Source organism: Melopsittacus undulatus, chromosome 3, assembly GCF_012275295.1.
Source record: "Melopsittacus undulatus isolate bMelUnd1 chromosome 3, bMelUnd1.mat.Z, whole genome shotgun sequence".
Taxonomy (NCBI): Eukaryota; Metazoa; Chordata; class Aves; order Psittaciformes; family Psittaculidae; genus Melopsittacus; species Melopsittacus undulatus.
The window spans coordinates 28,947,506-28,967,380 of record NC_047529.1 but is presented as its reverse complement, the minus strand read 5'-3'; the positions used below and the strand labels follow the sequence as shown (position 1 = coordinate 28,967,380).

General features: G+C 35.9%; 1 protein-coding gene across 4 annotated transcripts in view; it reads left to right on the top strand.

Annotated features, from left to right (window-relative positions):
- Window positions 1-19,875, top strand: part of ASAP2 (ArfGAP with SH3 domain, ankyrin repeat and PH domain 2) — a 94,716-nt gene that overhangs the window by 65,972 nt on the left and 8,869 nt on the right. For 2 of the 4 annotated variants that reach the window (XM_034060402.1, XM_034060399.1), the window contains exons 12-25: window positions 649-736; window positions 2,325-2,373; window positions 2,482-2,648; window positions 4,602-4,735; window positions 5,454-5,548; window positions 6,791-6,980; window positions 7,402-7,487; window positions 7,699-7,814; window positions 8,284-8,351; window positions 10,125-10,238; window positions 13,879-14,134; window positions 16,716-16,877; window positions 17,737-17,905; window positions 19,457-19,524. In XM_034060402.1, the coding sequence (XP_033916293.1) occupies window positions 649-736; window positions 2,325-2,373; window positions 2,482-2,648; window positions 4,602-4,735; window positions 5,454-5,548; window positions 6,791-6,980; window positions 7,402-7,487; window positions 7,699-7,814; window positions 8,284-8,351; window positions 10,125-10,238; window positions 13,879-14,134; window positions 16,716-16,877; window positions 17,737-17,905; window positions 19,457-19,524 (1,762 nt within the window). The remainder of the gene's footprint in view (window positions 1-648; window positions 737-2,324; window positions 2,374-2,481; window positions 2,649-4,601; window positions 4,736-5,453; window positions 5,549-6,790; window positions 6,981-7,401; window positions 7,488-7,698; window positions 7,815-8,283; window positions 8,352-10,124; window positions 10,239-13,878; window positions 14,135-16,715; window positions 16,878-17,736; window positions 17,906-19,456; window positions 19,525-19,875) is intronic. The other 2 variants (XM_034060401.1, XM_034060400.1) reach the window with 1 other exon arrangement.

Genomic DNA, 19,875 nt, shown 5'->3' with positions numbered 1-19,875 from the left:
ATAGCTGAGAGGAACCTGACTAGAAAACATGTATCATTATAGAATGTATTTTGTTTCACTACTTTTTTTAGTAATGAACTATCTCAGTTTAGTTTTGCATGTTTGTTTCAGACTGCTCTCTGCAAACTTGTTTTCCTTCAGTGTGTTCCTTTACAATTTAAAATTCGAGCATTTGTACTAAACTGATTATCTAGGCTTTCTTTGAGGAATTTAACAGGAGTCAAATTATTTGATTGTTGAAAACCTAGACAACTAATTTTTTTAAACTAAATGTCTAAATGTCATCTTAAACTTATGTAAAATTAATCTGTCATACCTGATTTCTTCAGGTAAGTGTTACTAGTAAGGTGATCAAAGTAGTCATAATTAAAGTGATTTTATCCCTCTGCTCTTTCAAAATTCTAGGGTCTGTCCAGTTATCAGTAAGCAAAAAAGCTTATAGTATAAGATACAGTATATAGTATAAGAAAATCTAGTTTACAGGCCACAAAGCAGAAGAAAACATAAATCAAAACCGTGGGTGCCTTAAAAATTAACAGCCATTTGTCAAGTCTTTTTTGGCCAGTGCGATGTTACCTTCTGGTTTTGGACTGCAGGGGCTCAGTCAGTATACGTATACTAAAATGTGTGTGTTTTATCTTCAAATAGGCTAACCGACCTCCAGCAAAGCTCAATCTGTTAACCTGCCAAGTGAAAACAAACCCAGAAGAGAAAAAATGTTTTGACCTCATATCACGTAGGTTTGTTGTTCAGGTCTTTTTACTTGCAGCTAATATTAGAGTTTTGCATTATTTCTGTAGGTGTGTCAATAATCCACTTGAAGTTTTGCAGTTGTAGGATTCTTTCCCTTTCTGTGACATTTCATGTATTCTAGTGTAATGCAGCTCCTTCTTTGGAAAACCACTTGTTTTTAAAGCTGTCTTTACTCCTTTCTATATCGTTTTGTGCTACCTTACAATGGAGTAACAATATTTTTGCTGTGACACCACTCTTTATGCCAAAAATGTCATAGCTGATTATCTCGAGAAGTCATGGCTTTTGTACAAGATCAAAAGAAGCTTTTAAACCATGACAAAAACTTCTTAAAATTTAAGCATAGTGTTTGCAATGTAACTCTGAAGAAAATACTGCAAACCTTTTTAGTTTTGTTATCTCATAATAGATACAAAGATGAGAGTCTACATATTAAAAACATCAAAAATTAATAATTTGGGAAACTGAATAGGATGATGCAAACTTGCATTGTAGAATGTTTCCTTTGTTTTCTCACTGGCACATTTTAGTATTTTATTTATGGACTCAGTAAATTTGGGAAGAAGACAATAAATCTCTTTCTCATTTGCTTCTTTATCAGATTGTAAAATGGTTTTGCATTTGCAAATTTAAAATATGATACTTACATTAGTAGACTAGTACTCTTGTATGCAATACACAGCTTTTCCATTTCTGCATAAGCAAGGTGCCTTTCCTGTTTACTCTTGTACTTTCTGCCCTTGTTGGTAACCCTGGGCCCAATATCAGCATATCACGACATTACCATTTGTCCCATCATATACATGGCAAGGCATAACTGGCATTGTCGAAATTACTTTTTCACTTTTTTTTATAGAGTTTAAAAACATTCCCTATTTAAAAAAAAAAAAACAAAAAACCAGGAAGTTGCTGTATATTATGGCAAGATAAAATATTTATCTAGCACTTTCCTTTCCGTCCTTTCATGTATCCTCACTTTCTGTAATATTTTTCATGTCTGAAACTATCTTCTGATATCTTTTTGATGGTAGTTTTGGCCACGTTCTTCTCATCCACTATTCTAATTTTGACTCCAGTCATTGAACTGTATCGTGTCTCACTTGTTTCGTAGACTTAAAATGTGTTACGCGATTTTTCTTTAGTAGTACACTTTTAACAATGCCTAGAATCACAAAAATAGTAGTAAATGAAAATTTTTGAGCTTGATTTAAATTAAATGTCTTGGGACCTTCTCTGATTGCAGTTGGACTTTGGTTTGCCATTTTTTATTACTGTGGTTTTAAGAGATCATTTGGAAACATTAGGTCTTTCTTACATATACAGTTAAACTCAAATATGGACTGTGTCTTTTACACTTACACACACCACTACCACCCCCTGGAGAACTTTAGGTTTGTGATTACTGAGACTGTATCTAGAACATGGGAAAATTGTGATGTTCTGCTGCTGCTTATGCAATAGAAGCACAGCATGGAAGAAAACAGTTTCTGATTTTGTTTTCTGAGAGATTTCTGCAAAATCAGTTTTTCAATCATTTTTTTTAATCAGTATGTGAATTATTTATTGTGCAGATGATAGAACGTACCACTTTCAAGCAGAGGATGAACAGGAATGTCAAATGTGAGTACCTTGGTAATTTTATTTTTGATACTGGTGTTCTACTGAGACGTTACCTTGAACTTTAGAAGTGCTGAAATGTTTAATACCAAAATATTACTGCCATTTTAGATGGACATCTGTGCTACAAAACAGCAAAGAGGAAGCTTTAAATAATGCATTCAAAGGAGATGATAACACAGGAGAAAATAATATTGTCCAGGAACTGACAAAAGAAATTATATCTGAAGTCCAGAGGATGACTGGAAATGATGTGTGTTGTGACTGTGGAGCACAAGGTGACTCAATTATGCATGTTTCTAATTGATAAAAATTCTATGTCTCATGAGAGTAATTTAAGCTGATGTTTTATGCTTTCGCTTTTACTCCCTATCTCACAAAGATTATACACGTAGTAGAATATGCTAAAAATTTATTTACTCTATTTTAGTAAGATTAATTTGCTTGTATGCATATTGTCAGTAGGGAGAAAAGTGACTAAGAAGCTTATTCTTCTCCCATATATTTTTTGTAATTGTAATTTTTGCATATATAAATCAATGGAACTTATTTTATGAGCCTGTATTTTACATAAGATTTAGGTAAAACTGGACAGCAGTATGAGACTTGAAGCATTTTCCCAGTACACCTCTTCTTAATTACTTATTTTGGGTTTGTTTTTTTTTTTTTGTCTTTATACGTTTGACTTTGAGAGCAAGCCAGGAAATATGCTGCAAGACTGCTCACTTGGAAAAGAATACACTTTCTGACTATGGTTTGCAGTTTTGGTTTCATTGATCAGTGAATTTCTACTTTAATCCTTTTCAAATTATTTTCCAAATCCTGCTGTTTTCTGTGTTCTTTTATGTTACGGAGGCACTGCAGGTCTTAGGTTTTTTTTATCTGAAACTAGGTAAAAACATCAGATCTGAAGCTGTATGCATTTTATAAATCGATACTAACTTCCAGCAATAGACACATGTGGTTTAAAACCAAATCGCACAGCTCATTCACTCACTCCCCCCCTTTGCTCCCCCAACTCCCAGAGAGTTGGGGAGGAGAATCCAGAGAATGTAGCTCCCACGGGTTGAGATAAGAACAGTTTAATAACTAAGGTATAACACAAATCACTACTGCTACTACTACTACTGATAATAATGATAAAGCAAATAACAAGTGAAGAGAATACAACATCTCACCAGCCACCGACCCATAACTCACCCCACTCTGCCCGACCGAGCACCGACTGATACCTCCACCAACCCCCAGAGCACTAGCCCTTCTGGGTAACTCTCCGTTACATCCTGGGTATCACGTGCTATGGTATGGAATACTTCTTTGGCTAGCCTGGGTCAGGTGTCCTGTCTCTGCCTTCCTCCCGGCCTCCACTCCTCCCTGGCAGAGCATGAGCTCAGAAAGTCCTTGGACAAACCAAACATTTGAGCAGTAACTCAAAACATACTTGCTATCAGCAACCATTCCCAGCCCGAAAGTTAAAACCACAGCACTGCACCAGCTACCAAGAAGGAGAAAAAATGACTGCTATTGCTGAACCCAGGACAACACTGTATAAAAACTATGGGAAGAGACAATCCTGCTGTCTTCAAAGGAGAGAATTTTAAATGGCTACTACCAAATCTTTTATCAAATAAATGAATTACTAACCTGTCTAAATTTTCAGGTATTAATTATTTTGCTGGAAGATACAGGAATGTTATAGCAAGAATGCAAAATACTGGGAGAAAAGCAAGGGTTATGAAAGGACAGGGATGAGCCTCAGTATCTTTGAAATAGCTGAGTAAGAATCCTTTGTGGCTTGGTGCTGTATGTATACTGCAGAATCACTGCTGCCTTACTTAGTCTAACGTCTGTACTTGAAATAGGAAAAAACAACCTGTAGGCAGTTGCAGTTTGAACTGCACTATACCCCCAGCTGAGAATGTAACACCATTATGTTGGTGGTAGTAAAATACAGTTCCTGAAAGCTGAATGAAAGCAGAATGACAAACTGGACTGTTTAAGCAGCTCCTTTGAGGAGCAATATCCTTTATGTTTACTCCCCCCTTCCCTGCCCCCCAATAGATTATTCGCTTCTTTCATCAATAGAGTAAATGTAAAGACATAAATTTAAAAAACCTGGCAATTCATGTACAGGACTCTTATTTTACAGAATTTCATTTCTGTATACTACATTTTCTAGAATGAAATAATTGCCTGAAGATTTTTAATTCTGTGGATGCTTTCTGTTTCAGATCCTACCTGGCTTTCAACAAATTTGGGAATTCTAACTTGCATTGAATGCTCAGGAATCCATAGAGAACTTGGCGTTCACTATTCCAGAATGCAGTCACTTACATTAGATGTGCTGGGAACATCTGAACTTTTGGTAATCAGATTGCTTTTATTAACTTAAAAATAGTACTATATCATACTTCCAGCACAGGTACATTTTTTTTCACTTTTAACGATAAATTGTTCCAACCTTTAAAGTTGTCTCTGGATAAAAGTAATGGAGAAAAGCTGAACTCTTAAGTTTAAGGGAACCTCCTGGAACATAGTATCTGATTGTAAACTTTGCCTGATCTTAGAATTCAGTTTTGTAGAGGCTTCATATTTTTTGTGTTCCCAAGTCTTTTCACCCTTGGTTGCTTTTTAAAAGAACACAGCTGTTTGACATGTAAACGTACCTCTCAGATTAAAAATTGAAGAACTTCACAAATACTTATACCATTAATTGTTCAGCAGTTTTTAAGAAGAGAACTTTAATCGGCAAAGGAAGAAAATGTTTTCAGCTTTGCTGCACAAAGAAGTTAACCATATATCAGCTACTCTGTGACAGTTCATATCTGGCACAAAGTATTTGCATTTGTTGTACAAACTGGAGTCTTGATGGATTATTCTGCAGTTACTTGTTTGTGTATTAAATCGCTGACATCCAAAAAGGTACCTAATCTGTTCATGATTGCTGAAATAGTAACAGAACTAAGAATCGGAAACAAAAAGTCCCAGCTCCCTTTTCCCTTGTCCTCCAACTAGTAGGTGCATGGCCTATAACTGAACATATTTATTAAGGGAGCTGTGGATTTTTATTTTTATTTTAACAGCTTGCAAAGAATATTGGGAATGCTGGATTTAATGAGATCATGGAATTCTGTCTGCCAGTTGATGAGATGGTCAAACCTAATCCAAGCAGTGATATGTAAGTAAAGAGCCTCAACTTCTGAAAAAGGCAGGCATTTAATTTAATATGGCTAATGGGTTGTGCCATTATGATTTGCATCAATAGACCTATAGAGAGATGTGTGATGTCTTATATATAACCTTATAGCCAGGGAGTAAACCTTTTTTTCTGAATGCTTTGCATGTCTGTTTTATTGAACTTTATGTGATTGTGCCTTCCCTAATAGAAAGGATTATTTTACCAACTCTCTGAATCATGATTTGTGGGAAAGAAACAAGTTAAACATGAGTTGTTGAGGTTTATAAAGACACACAGGGTAAAGATTAAAAATAAAGCTATTAATTTTGTGCTATTAAAACACAAAATAGAAGTTTGAGTAAAGTGCACATTTTACCTGAAATATACTGAATGCCTACTGTTCAGAAACTACACTTAGGATTAAGTCCATAACTATGTGGAATAAAGACAGAACATTTAATTGAATTCCTCAAAAACGCTGAATAGTGATGGCAGAGACACAACAAGGGCAGCTGTCTACTTGGCTGGATACTACTCCGTCATAAAAGAGCTGGTAAATGATGCAGAAACAAACTCAGAAGAATTGGCTTTGGATTAAGCTGATTTTACATTATCTGGACTTTAACCAGAAAGACTTTCTGACAGAACCATTGTTAAACCATGCAGTTTAAATATTTTTTTACTACCACTATCAATAATAATATAAAATATTAATACTCATGATTAATATTACCAATAATTTTACTGAATACTAAATCAATAGCATAAGAAGACTTTTAAAAATGATATTTTAAAAAATAATTTATTTCAATACATCTACATATAGTCTGTGCAGAGCTGTAAGACAGATCTGTGTATCCCATGCCTTCCCTCTTTTTCCAGCATGTGTAGTACAAGTCAGGTAAACGTAAACCTGCAAGTTATTGTTAGTAAACCACAGTATGAAGTTCTAATGTATCTTCTTTACATAGAGCTGAGTAATTTTGATCTCAACTTCACACCAGAGCTAGAAGAGAAAATTAATGGTCTGTCTTTGTACTGGATATTTGATTCATCTTCTGTAGCTGCATTTCATACTGGAAATACAAGACTGAATGTCTTACATGCCTATTTAAAAAGAAAAATTATCATAATGACAAAGTCTTTCCCAGATTTTATTTCAAATTACTTGCATGTACTTATGGAAATTCTGATGTGCATCTTCTGCTGAAAGTTATAGAAGTAAATGATATTCAATTTCAGGAATGCAAGAAAAGATTATATTACTGCCAAGTATATTGAGAGAAAATATGCAAGGAAAAAGCATGCTGACAATGCAGCTAAATTACATGCTCTTTGTGAAGCAGTCAAATCAAGAGACATTCTTGGATTAGTCCAAGTATATGCTGACGGTGTGGATCTCACAGAAAAAATTCCACTGGCCAATGGCCATGTAAGTGTTGCAGATTTTATTAGACAAATTGTTACAACTGCAATGTGCTTTCATTAATTAAGGATTGTTTTTTCTTATTTGAAAATAAGGTTTGAAACGCTGTTCTGAACACTTGTCCTTTTAATGATGTCATTTAACAATAATAAAAGATAGTAGTTTAATCTAAAATTGTTTCCAAATAATATTTTAAGTGTATTAAAATATTAAAAAAAGAATAATTCAATAATCTATCTGTTTTCAACGCATATGTTTAAAGGAATGAAAGGGAAGCAATAAATGTCTTCACAAGACATGTTTTAATGGTAACATGTCTGAATATTTTGAAATTAAATGTTTTAATTTATCTAATTTATGTCTTAATAAATTTTTTGCTTCTCTGTAGATGAGAAGAAGCAAATGTGTTCTTTTGTTTTATTCTTAGGAGCAAGACGAAACAGCACTTCACCTTGCTGTTAGATCTGTTGATCGAACATCCCTTCATATAGTTGACTTTTTAGTGCAGAACAGGTAAGTGTATGGAAAACTGTAAAAATATTATTGATGTTGCTTTTATGCCCAGTAATACAAATCCTAAATGAATACAGATACTTAAAAGTGATTCTGTTATTTGCAGATGTAACTTTACTCTTTTAAAGTCTTGTAATGAGAGAGGTTTATAAAAATAGGGTAGGAAACTTAAGTTTAATCAGCTTTCTTCTTCTTTTGTGTACTCCAATAGTGGCAATCTAGATAAACAGACATGTAAAGGTAGCACAGCCCTGCATTACTGCTGTCTGACGGATAACGTTGAGTGCCTCAAATTGCTGCTGAGAGGGAAGGCTTCTATTGAAATAGGTAAATGAGTAATGTGTACTTCAGTTTCAGATTTGTCACTGCTTCAGATATGAATGTAGAATGTGTGCATTTTTTCCTTAGTTGTTTACCATAATGCTATGAATATAATCTTCGTTATAAAAAAAATAATCAATATTAACTGTTTATTTCAAGTTTAAAATTGACTTATACATTGCACTTTTTTTTAAAACTAATTTAGGTAAGTACCAAGAATTTTGACTGGTAGCTTGTTGCCTAGCTATACACTGCCATTTTATGGCTATCATTTCATATATATGGCATGTTGAGTTGCTACTGCTTGTCGTGTTCAGAGGGTTGGTATAGGTCAGACCTGTAAATGAAGGAAAGAGATGAATTTTAGAGCATGTTGGTTTAGTACTTTACTATATATTTAAAAGTTTGTCTTTAGTAATGGACATGTTAACAGTGGCACTTACAATCATAACTTTCTTTTCTTGCTGTAATATAGCTAATGAATCAGGAGAGACCCCGCTGGATATAGCTAAACGTTTAAAACATACTCACTGTGAAGAGCTGGTAAGTGTTGCATTTTTCTGTGTGTTCCTGACTTTATAAGTAGAATCATGTCTGAATATGTAACAGTTTACAGTTAAATATTCAACGAATATATTCTAGATGCTTAGAAATAGTTATATGCTTATATCATGTTATAAGCTTTTAAGAAGAAAATTGTATTTCTTTTTAGGTACTTCGGAAATTATAAACTTGTTGTGGCCAAGGGATGATACTGTTTGAGCTATTGTCCCAGATCACAAGTAGGGATCCCCTCAGTAAGTTTGCAGATAACACCAGATTGGCTGGGAGTGTTGATCTGCTGGAGGGTAGGAAGGCTCTGCAGAGGTGTTTGGACAGGCTAGATCAATGGGCCAAGAGCAGTGATATGAGGTTCAACAAGGCAAAGTTCCAGGTCCTGCATTTGGGTCACAGCAACCCCAAGCAATATTACAGGCTTGGGGAAGAGTGGCTGCAAAGCTGCCCAGTCAAAAAGGACCAGGGAGTGGTGGTTGACTGCCACTGTCATACTCATGAACATGAGCCAGCAGTGTGCCCAGGTGGCTAAGAAGGCCAAGAGCATCCTGGCTGTGTGAGAAATGGTGTGGCCAGAGGGACTAGGGAAGTTAATAATCCCCCTCTACTTGGCTCTGGTGAGGCCACATCCTGAATACTGTGTTCAGTTTTGGGTCCCTTGCTGTAAGAAGAGCATTGGGGTGCTGGAGCATGTCCAGAGAAGGGCAACAAAGCTGTTCAAGTGTCTAAAGCACAAGTCTTATGAGCAATGCCTGAGGGAACTGGGATTGTTTATACTGGAGAAAAGGAGGCTGAGGGGGGAGACCTTATCGCTCTCTACAACTACCTGAACTACCCTTTTCCCAAGTAATAAGCAGTAGGATGAGAGAAAGTGCTGCAAGTTGTGACAAGGGAGGTTTAGATTTTGTATTAGGAAAATCTGCTTCACCAAAAGGATTGTCAAGCATTAGAACAGGCTGCGCAGGGAAGTGGTTGAGTCACCATCCCTGGGGGTATTTGAAAGACAGGTATAGATATGGTACTTAGGGAAATGTTTTAGTAGTGGATCTTGCAATGCTAGGTTAAGGGTTGGACTCAATGATCTTCAAAGTCTTTTACAAACTAAATGATTCTGTGATTCTAAATGTCTGATATGTCATTGAAATCTAATCACTAAAGTACCTTTTATGGATTAAGGCCATTTTCTTGTTGCCCAGAGTTGGAAGTGCTCAGGTTGGGTGGGACTTTGAGCCACCTATCTAGTGAAAGATAATTCCTGTCTGTAGGGAGTGGGGGGTGGACCAGATGATCTTCAAACTATACTGTGATTCTATGAAGAGAAGCTGGCTACCATTACTACTTTTAGTAAGAAAGCAAAATGAATTAATGGGGTCAAGGCTTCTTGATCAGTGAGTCTGGTTCAGACCAACCTGTCATTGCAGTTACTTTCTTTGACTGAAAATTTCTAAATCAAAGCAAATAGGATGTGGTGCTTATTCTCAGAAAATAGAGAATGGACCTGCAGTGAAGAATGGACCTACAGTGGTTAATTAAAAGCCTACTTGCTTTTGATTTATTTGTGTTGTATTTGGTCACAGAGTTTAGTTCTTTAAACATACCCCAGTAACTTTCCAGATTACTGAAATCTCTCTTTAAAATGACAGTAATATTTGTACTTAAAACCCAAGGTTCTTTCTATAAGTGTTTTTTGTTAGGTTTTAAATACCTTGTTTTAAAATAAGTACTGCATGTAAGTGTCAATAGTCATCTTTTTTTCCTTAGCTTACTCAAGCATTGTCTGGAAGATTTAATTCTCATGTTCATGTAGAATATGAGTGGCGGTTACTCCATGAAGATCTGGATGAAAGTGATGATGATGTGGATGAAAAGCTGCAGGTTTGTATCAGTAGGTTACTGTTTTTCTATGCACATGTGTAAGCATGACGTATGTAATGATTTCAGTAATACTCTTTTTTACTATACTTACGAAGTCATTGTGAAATAAAGTTTGGTAGTAAAATCTAGTAGCTTAAATTTTAGTTCCCAGAATTATAGTTTGTCATCTTTTTTCCTCTTTAGTACAAGTTATAAAACTTATGACTGTGTGGTGATGATCAGATTACGATTAGCCAGATGCAGTATCTTCTTTTTAATGGAGCCAATAGTTCGTTTCAGTACATCAGGAATATTTAGATCTGCTGGTGGTGAAGCAGAAGTAACATGAGCTGGGAAAATTGCCTTTACAAAGGAAACAGCACCTTGTAATATCTCCTTATGTTTCTGAAATACTTCCAGTTGATGGCTTTAATTTTGGAACAATTTATGCATTGGCTTGTCTTCAGGGTGACTAAACTTGTTCATTAAATCAGCTACATCCATTAACATCAGTGTAGGGTCTTAATTCAAGGGAAAAAAAAGGGTTTTTTTCTCTTTTCATACCTGAAATACCGGTGGTTTTGTGGTGCTGTTGAATCCAGAATCACAGAATGGTTGGGGTTGCAAGGGACTTCTGGAGGTCATCTGGCCCAACGTCCCTGCTAAAGCATTGTCACCTAGAGCCAGTTGCCCAGGACCATGTCCAGATGGTTGTTCAGTATCTCCAAGGATGATCATATTAAAGTGTTCCAGCAGCATAGGAACATCATTGCATTTTCAACATTTAATTTCTCAATTTAGTGGCCAACTTGAGAAAGTATTTAACATCTAAACATACAGGCAGAGAACAAATGACTGTTTTTTGGTACCTGAATAAGATTTTAAAATGGTTTGCTTATTTGGGGACCAGTTAATTTGAAATGATGTATAGGTTTCTAAATACTAATAACATTCAGAAACCTTTATAATTTCAAGTATTCCATATAAGTATTGAATAGATGGGTTTGTTCATTTTGTGCAGTATTTTGTGCAGTATTGTATGCCCTTTCTGCTTCCTTTGTAAAGTGCAAGGAATACACTATAGGCTTTATATTAATCTTCAGATGTTAGCACAACCTTTTTTTCCCCCTCTTGAAAGTAGCTAACAAAAAAACCCTTTCTCCTCTGGATAGTGAAATTTCTTTTTTCTTAATAGAATTTTTAGCATTTTAATACTTCTCTTGCCAAGTTTCCTGTCTGAGCTAGGGCATGAATTGCTAACAGAGTAAAATCAAATCTTGTGTGTTGAGTTTTTCTGTTTTCAGAAATATTAAAGACTGTCAGTCATAGGTTCATTTTCTTTGCCTTCACAGAATGTCTTTAAAAATACTTGATCATCAAACCATTGAACTGGCTTAATGGTTTGGAGACTTAATTTTGACGTCAATAAGTTTCCTCTGTTGTAAAATACAATTTTTGCAAGATCCTGTCTACTTAGGATTCTTCTCCCCATGTCCTGTCTCTTTAGTCCAAGATAGCTATTCCTTCTGGTGCTTGACTGGAACTGGGTAGCAACAAAGAGCAAAAAAACATTTTCACAAGCCATCCTTTTCAAAGCATAATTGCTACCTTCTGAGACTTAAGATTTTTCTTGAGAATTTTGGTATCTGTGCAAGAATCTGGAATCTGCGAGCTGCAAAGTCCAGTTCTTCTAGGTGAGCTTCCATAGTATATCCTAATATTTATGTATTCCTATGTATTGTACCACCATTCAGATAATAATAGCAATTATGACCTTTTTGATAAATCAGCTTTAAACTGTTATAATTTGGAAGTTTAATTTTTTCCAGCTGTAAAACCTTCTGGGCTATTTACAAGTAAATGTTTAGTAAATCCCTTTCTGGGACACTCTAAATTCACATTTTTTAATCTGTTTGCTTTCCTTCACTTCTCTAGTTGCTTTCTGCACTTGAGCATTCTCTTCTTGGCTAGTTCCTGAGCTCCGTCTCATATATAGGAAGTTATCTCTTATGCAGCAATGAGGCTAAAGTAATGAAACTGCTACTGCACTGCCTGCTATTAATAGGCTTACACTACAGGGATTTCTGAAAGGAGATTAAGGACTATTAATCACAGACTAGTGTCTGTGACTGCATTGAATGCATTGGTGAATACTGCTGTTGCTTAGGATCACATCAGAGTTCTGTTTATAAATGTCTAGCTATTGTCTCTGCTAAAGGAATTGAGTAGATTTTATAATCTTCATCATGTCTGAAATTAAAGTTCTTTTAGTCTAGAGTTTCTCACATAAAAGAGGTACTAACCTAGCAGAAGGCTGAGACAATGTGTCTGGTTTCTGCTGCTGTTCCACACTGCAGCTATGTGATCCTACTTTTGCCTTTGCTCTGGCCCACATTTGTCGCTATATGGAGCTGTTTCGGTTTGGTGAACCAGTGAAAAGCTAAGTCAACAAAACAAAACAAAAAAAAAGAATTTTCTGCTGCTTTAGAAAGCAGAAGCGACTGAAACAATTATCAGAATCAGGACAGTGGGGAGGTCAGGGAATGGAGAGTGTCAGCCAGTCAGGAGTGAGGCTGCTAAGCCAAAGTAAAGGTAGGGATTAATGTGCCTGGCTGTCACATACATCATTCTGGTAAGTCTTTGAACTATAATGCTGTGCTATAATATGTCTAAAGGTCCTACATGATCAATCCAGAGTAGGGATTGAATATATTCAGAGGAAAATCAATTGCTTATTTATGATACTGTTGGTGTAAATCTTTGCCTAAATGCTATTATTATATATTGTTATTTTAATTTCATAATCAGTAATGTGTTTATCTAAAGGAATATTTATGCTCTCTGAGCTGTGAGTTGTTACAGCCCATTCCTGTACTAGCCACATGAATTTATATATTATAAAATCGACAACAGTAATTACTACGCTTGCTATTGAAACAGGGAGAATAATGCTAAGCATGCATAGCAAGCAGATGACTTGCTGTAAATCTCAAAGATAACTAATTAGATGTAATTTGATAATGTGCATGGGTTGAGCAATGTTCGACCCCAGCCTGCAGTTGAAGTAATCTTCTGAACTTGTCCAGTGATACTAGTGAGCTGAAAGGAGTTCATGAGTTTTGGCTCCTAATTCTTGGTGGGCTGAACTATAGGTAGAATACTTTGAAACAGCTGTGCCTGTGTTTTGAGATCATGATTTTCTATTTGGAATCTAATGCTGCTGAACTTCAGATGAGGCTTTGGATTGTTAGCTGTTTGTCTACTTCTGAAAATACCTTCTGGTATTTTGATGCAGGGAAACCACATGATCCAGTCTGAATGTCTGTGTTGACTATCGCTAGGAGTCTAGCCCTGTGTATATAAGGATGCAGCATATCTTGTAGGAGCACACTACAGAGAAAATTAGAAAATCATAATTGTTTTGAAATGTAATTCACATTTAATCATTCTTTTTGTTAATGTGCACCATTACTTTGTCTTGAAGGGGGTGGAATGTAGTTTTTTAGATTATGTATTAAAAGCAACAGAAAAGAATTTAGAAGCCATTTTTTTCTTTCTAGAAGCTAATAAGTTTCTGTAAGTAATAAATATTTATCAACTAATGAAGAAAAATAGTATAACTGATGTGGTATCAGTAAATACTTTTGTTACTGTGTTTAAGCAACCCAGTCCCAACCGGAGAGAGGACAGACCTGTCAGCTTCTATCAGCTTGGATCAAACCAACTTCAGCCTAATGTAGCATCCTTAGCAAGAGATGCAGCAAACATTGCTAAGGATAAGCAAAGAGGATTTATGCCAAATATATTACAGAATGAAACATATGGAGCAATACTCAGTGGCAGTCCACCTCCCATTCAGCCTGCAGTACCTGTTACAAGTAGTGCACCTCCTCTACCTCCAAGGAATATCGGCAAAGGTACTAGCATCAGAGTATCACTGTATGTTAGAAGAATGGGGTCATGACTTTTTACATTATTATTACATTTTTAGGTTTTCTTTTACAGTTATTTTTGCACAGGTAAGTATTTGAACTTTTTATTGATGACTTCATTTGTTGTGTGCTTGTGGATCTGCACAACCTATTCTGAGTTTGATTTTCAGTATACCTGCAAGAACATACACAATCATGGTTGGGGAAAACAAAGCCCAGATAATCTCAATAGAGTTAAGCAATTTATTGAAAGGAGGGTTGCAGGCGATTTAGTCCAGCAGCTTTGTTTGGTTTTAATCTTTTCATACTTCTTTTTTGAAGATGTCATTGTCAGAGTTCAATTTAAACATACAGTTTCAATATCATTTGGGTGCTGTGAAGAATCATTTCAGACCTGGGAGAACGGAGAGCGTATGCAGACCATGAGAGATTTTAACCTTCTGAAGTTGTCTTTTAATAAATATGTGCTTCAAGGTCATTGAAGTAAAAGTGTTATGATGTGGTGGGCTGGTTAATTTTAGTGAACTGCTAGCTGACTGAAAATGTAACTGCCAATTACTAGTTATACACTGATCAGAAAACAGTGTAAAATGTACACGTCTCATCATCATTTAGAAGGGTTGTGTGCTTGCAAAATCTACCATTAAAGCTGATGGTGTGAACTTCATTTTAATCTTTGTATATAATGTGTTTGGAACTTATTAAAGCATAGAGAAGTCTGTATAGGTCTTTTCTGTACAGTAGATGTGCAGTGTCTTTTGTTGTTTCAATATCGTTATTAATGCAGTAACTTCATGGATGCTAAATTTCTGTAAAGTTCAAGAAAAAAGACTGTGTAAACATGTAATTTTCTATGATGCTGTAATTCAGACTCTGTAAGAGGAAATATGAGCAGGGGAACGTTCCAGGCATAAGTGAGTGGCTTCTGCCTTTGGGAGCACTGTGCAGAGGTCAATGGAAGACTTCATGCACCAGTGGCTGTTTCTGAGATTGAACACAAATTGAACATCTATGTAATATGAAAAACCTCACAGGACTGGCTGCAGCATAAAAATTGGTTTAAAATATCACAGAATGGTTGAAGCAGGTTATCTGCTGTGTAACTGGAGGTTATCTAGTTATCTAGGTTATCTTTGCTCTACCTTGAGCGAAGAACAGCATGCTATTGGGTTACTTCAAAAGGATAGCATATGGGACTGGAGGAAGTTTAGCAGCATATAAAACTTAACCAAGGTGGGATTCCTTTCATCTAATATTTTTGTATGAAGTCTAAGATTAGTATTTAGACACTATTTGCTTGATGGAATGTTTTCCCCACCAAACAGGAAGATTCACCCAAGGAATTTTCATAGTCTGTTTAACTGTTAGATTTCTATCTCTAAATTAGTAACACAATTGGATAGTTAAAAAGACTGGTTTACCCTTTAATATTATTTTAATCATGGACAACCATATTTTATTTTATTTATTTAAAATATTTTAAATATTTTACCTACTGTTTGCCCATGATTAAATGACACTTTTGAAAGAGTGTCATTTTAATTTCATTCCCAGCCCCAGACTTCTTGGCACCGTTATAGTGCAACTCACGCCAAGAAAGCATGCTGCCTGGTTTAGATTATTGGCTCATATTCTTTATTCTAGCAATGTATTAGCCTGCTGTTTTATATTCTTCGTTAAAAGCTGTAAGAGTATCATCAATCTTAGCTTCTTGTTGATTGCTGATGTTGTTGGATGTTGTTGTTGTGCTTATGATGTATTATTACTCATGGTGTATTATTATTCCTGTATCTTCTTAGCTTTAGGCTGTTCTCCAAGTTTTCTGAACCTTTTATGCTTTTCCCTGCAACCTAATATTCATACCTTATTCCTTTTCATCTTTTCTTAATATGATGCTCTGTGCTGAGTAGGGGAAAATGGCATGATATGTGCAAAATACTGACTTTATGAAGAAATCGTGTAGTTGTTACAGAATGAGAAGGCAGCTCTTCAGCCTAAGAATGGAGTCATTTAGAAGACCCCAAAGAAGTTGCACCTTGTAACTGATTCATGACTAGTTATTACAGCTTCTTGTTTGGGTGAAATTCAGAATTACAGTTTTTTGTCAATTCCAAGTCAAAACTGATGCTTCATTTTGAGTCAGCAATATCTGCTAATGATGAGAGTGAGATCCTTTTCTTGCAGTAACTGAGAAGATTACAGGTATCAGTCAGGGATTAAAGATGATTATAGCTATCAGAGATTAAAGAAAGTAGCAAGATTTGGCCATCTGTTGTCTTCTTGAGAAATTTCTGCTTTTTCAAGTGTTGACATATTTTAAAGTAATGACTGGAAACAAATTTTACTTAGGTAAGGTGTTAGTAAGGCTTCTCCCAGAAACTTCCATGTGATTTTTTACACCAGCCTCTGATTTCTGCTCGCTCTGGCACTCCAGCAGAATGGCAGTGGTTTCTGCTGCTGAATATGGTGGTCAAGTTACACCATTTCCAAAAGCACAGGTGTGAAATGAACACTTTGTGGTTAGGGTAAGCAATGATAATAATACAGTATTTTCCTCTCTTTTTAGTTCAGCCTTCAGTTCTTGGCAGTGGTATTCAGACAATTTCTTCATCTAATGCAATGTGGAAGACAAATTCTTTAGGAGTGGAAAGTATAAGCAGGCAGAGGTCTTCATCAGATCCACCAGCTATTCATCCCCCTGTGCCGCCATTGCGTGTAACATCTACAAGTATGTTTCCACTTTCCCTGTTTTCCCTTCTGCTGTATCTAATCATAGTTGGCTTATTTTTCCATTTCCACAACTCATACTTCCTCTTTTGGTGACTGTAGCTTTGGCCTATCGTTCCCATGCAGTAACTTTGTATGAACTGTCTTCTCCGATGGTCTGGTGAGGACTGTATAGTGTAGTGCAGGATCAACAGGAAATGCTATCTGTGACTAGAGCTAATGAGGTTTACACTTGATATATGTAGTTTCAGTGCTGTAGTTCTTACTAGTTGTGAAGATGAGTTTAAGCCTGGGCCTATGTCTCCATGTTGTGCTTGATTCTTGCAGACCATAGGAATGCGAAAAGATGTTTTAATGCTATTGCTGTGGTTTCAAGAATTCGATAGAAATTTTAATTAACTGCTAAACCTAATGTGAAGTTAGATTTTAATCATAACAGGATTTTAAGACATTCCTCTAAGTAAAATTTCTTGGATATTATTCACTCAGTTACTTTCCCATAAAATAAACTGTAAGCTTTGATTGAGCAAACAATATTAGCACTTTATTAAATACATTCTGGTCTACTATTTTCAATAATATAACTGACTTCAGTGAGCAATTCCTTTGTTTGTACCTTAATGCTTTAATGAATTGAAGTACTTGTGAGCTCTCTGTCCGTGACTGGGTAGAACAAAATTTATCTTCTTTACAAGGACTTTTGTTTAAGGTTTTCTGTTTAAGGGATTGATTACATGTAGTGAAGAATTTTTCTTGAATGGGGATAAATCCTGTAACAAGGAAAACTGTGAAGAGAACCCAAGAAGCAAAATGATAAATAGAACTTTAATTCCATTTCACTTTTTAACTTCCTTCTATAGATGTGCTTTCTCCAGCACCACCACCTCCAGTGGCAAAGACAGCCAGCATTATAGAAGCTTTGAACCAGCAATCTAAACAGCAACCACCTCCTCCACAAACTAAGCCAATCCCACCACCACTGCCCCCACAGCCTCCTAGTAGAATCTCTCAAAGAAAGCCTATTCCTGGGTAACTGATATCATTTTGGTATTTAATATACTTCATAATTAATAGTAACTTCTAAAGTTTATAGTATATAACATGCAAGTCATCTGTAAAGCATGCATATTGTTGCCAATTATGTGTTCTAGCGTATGGTAGTGAACAGAAGGCAGATACTAATAGAGAAGATTACAAGGATTCCCACACTAAAAACAAGACAGCCTGTCGATTTAAGATTGTATGACATGCAGAATATCTACAGAATGCTTAGCTGTGATGGAAATAAGAAGCCACAAAGAATAATCCATTGTTAATTCTTATCTAATAACAAAGAAGAAATAATAGGATCTTATGTCTGATTGTGCCATTTACTGTTCGCATGTTTGCATAGGTTCAGTTCCATTCGATATTTTCATTCATGGCAGGAGTAGGGAGATCTGGAACAGAAAATATAATTTTTAAATTTGCAGGAAACAAAGTTAGGAGAGACAAGTGTACTGGAAAACACGATTATATCCAAAGCAGCCTTGAGAAACTGTAGTAGTAGTCAAGGGAGAAGAGGGGTGTCATTCAGTAAGCAATACTTAGTACTTTAAGATCTATCAGCTACAGAAATGAAGCATGAATAACAGCAGAGTATGGTTAAGCAGAAGTCCTTAAGAGCAGGATCTGCAAGGACATAGTGAATCATAAAAAGTAAGTCAGACACTCATGCTCTTCTGGAAGAGTCAAAGAGGAATAGTATTGTTTGACTATAGCCTGCAAACTCCGTGAATTAATCCTTCCGGTTGACTCAACTGGACTGCTATGTTCAGTTTTGGGTGCTACAGTGAAGATACAAAATAGGCAGAAACCAGGGGGTATAAGTAAGATAATGAGAAGTGTGGAAAATGTGACCTGTGAGAAAAGTTTGGAAGAAATAAGATTCTCTTGTATTTTTAAAAAACAATACATGCCTTCAGATATGTACAAAAAGCAGACTTTTGCTGAAGTTGTAGCAAGAATAATATATTTTTGCTATAAGACACTAGGGAAAGTTTTCCAGAAGTAAGCAAGGGGAAATGTCATAGTAATCTGTCTGGGAATGTTTGAATTCTCTGACACTGAAAATCTGGCAGAGTACAGCCTGTATAAACTTAGATAGTTATAAGATACAGGGACATGTATGTGTATTATGTGAGATAAATAATATATGTGGTTGATCCTTCTTGTCCTTTGATTTCATATACCACACTTAAATAAAAGGGAGAAGTAACTTGCTGAAGCTTGCTGTAATGTGCAGATTAATGTGGATACATAATTTTAAGAAAGAATTTTGAAATGGGAACGAAAAGAACTTCATAACTTAAGGAAAATAAAACCTGCTCTACACAAATTGCAGTACTTGAATCTATATTATTATTCTGCCTTATGTTTCTAAATTAACTGAAACTTACAATTGGCATAATCAAAAATATGAAGCAAAGTAGCTGTCACCAGAATATACTGCAGATGTATAATTTGAAGAATATTCTTTATTGTTGTGTTTCAAGTTCTTGATTGTTTCTTAAATGAATGAATTTCTAACTTTCTGCACAGGACTGAGAAGTCATCTGGCTTAACTAACAAAGGGCAGTCCAGAGGACTTGGATCACTACAACAAACTGGTAATAATGGTTTACAGTTTTGTTTTGTAGAGTCATAGAATAGTTAGGGTTGGAAAGGACCTTAAGATCATCTAGTTCCACCCCCGCTGTCATGGGCAGGGACACCTCACACTAAACCATATCACCCAAGGCTCTGTCCAACCTGGACTTGAACACTGCCAGGGATGGAGCATTCACAACTTCCCTGGGCAACCCATTCCAGTGCCTCATCATCGTTATAGTAAAGAACTTCCTCCTTATATCCAGTCTAAACTTCCCCTGTTTAACCTGTTACCCCTTGTTCTATCACTAAAGTCCCTAATGAAGAGTCCCTCCCCAGCATCCCTGTAAGCCCCTTTCAGATACTGGAAG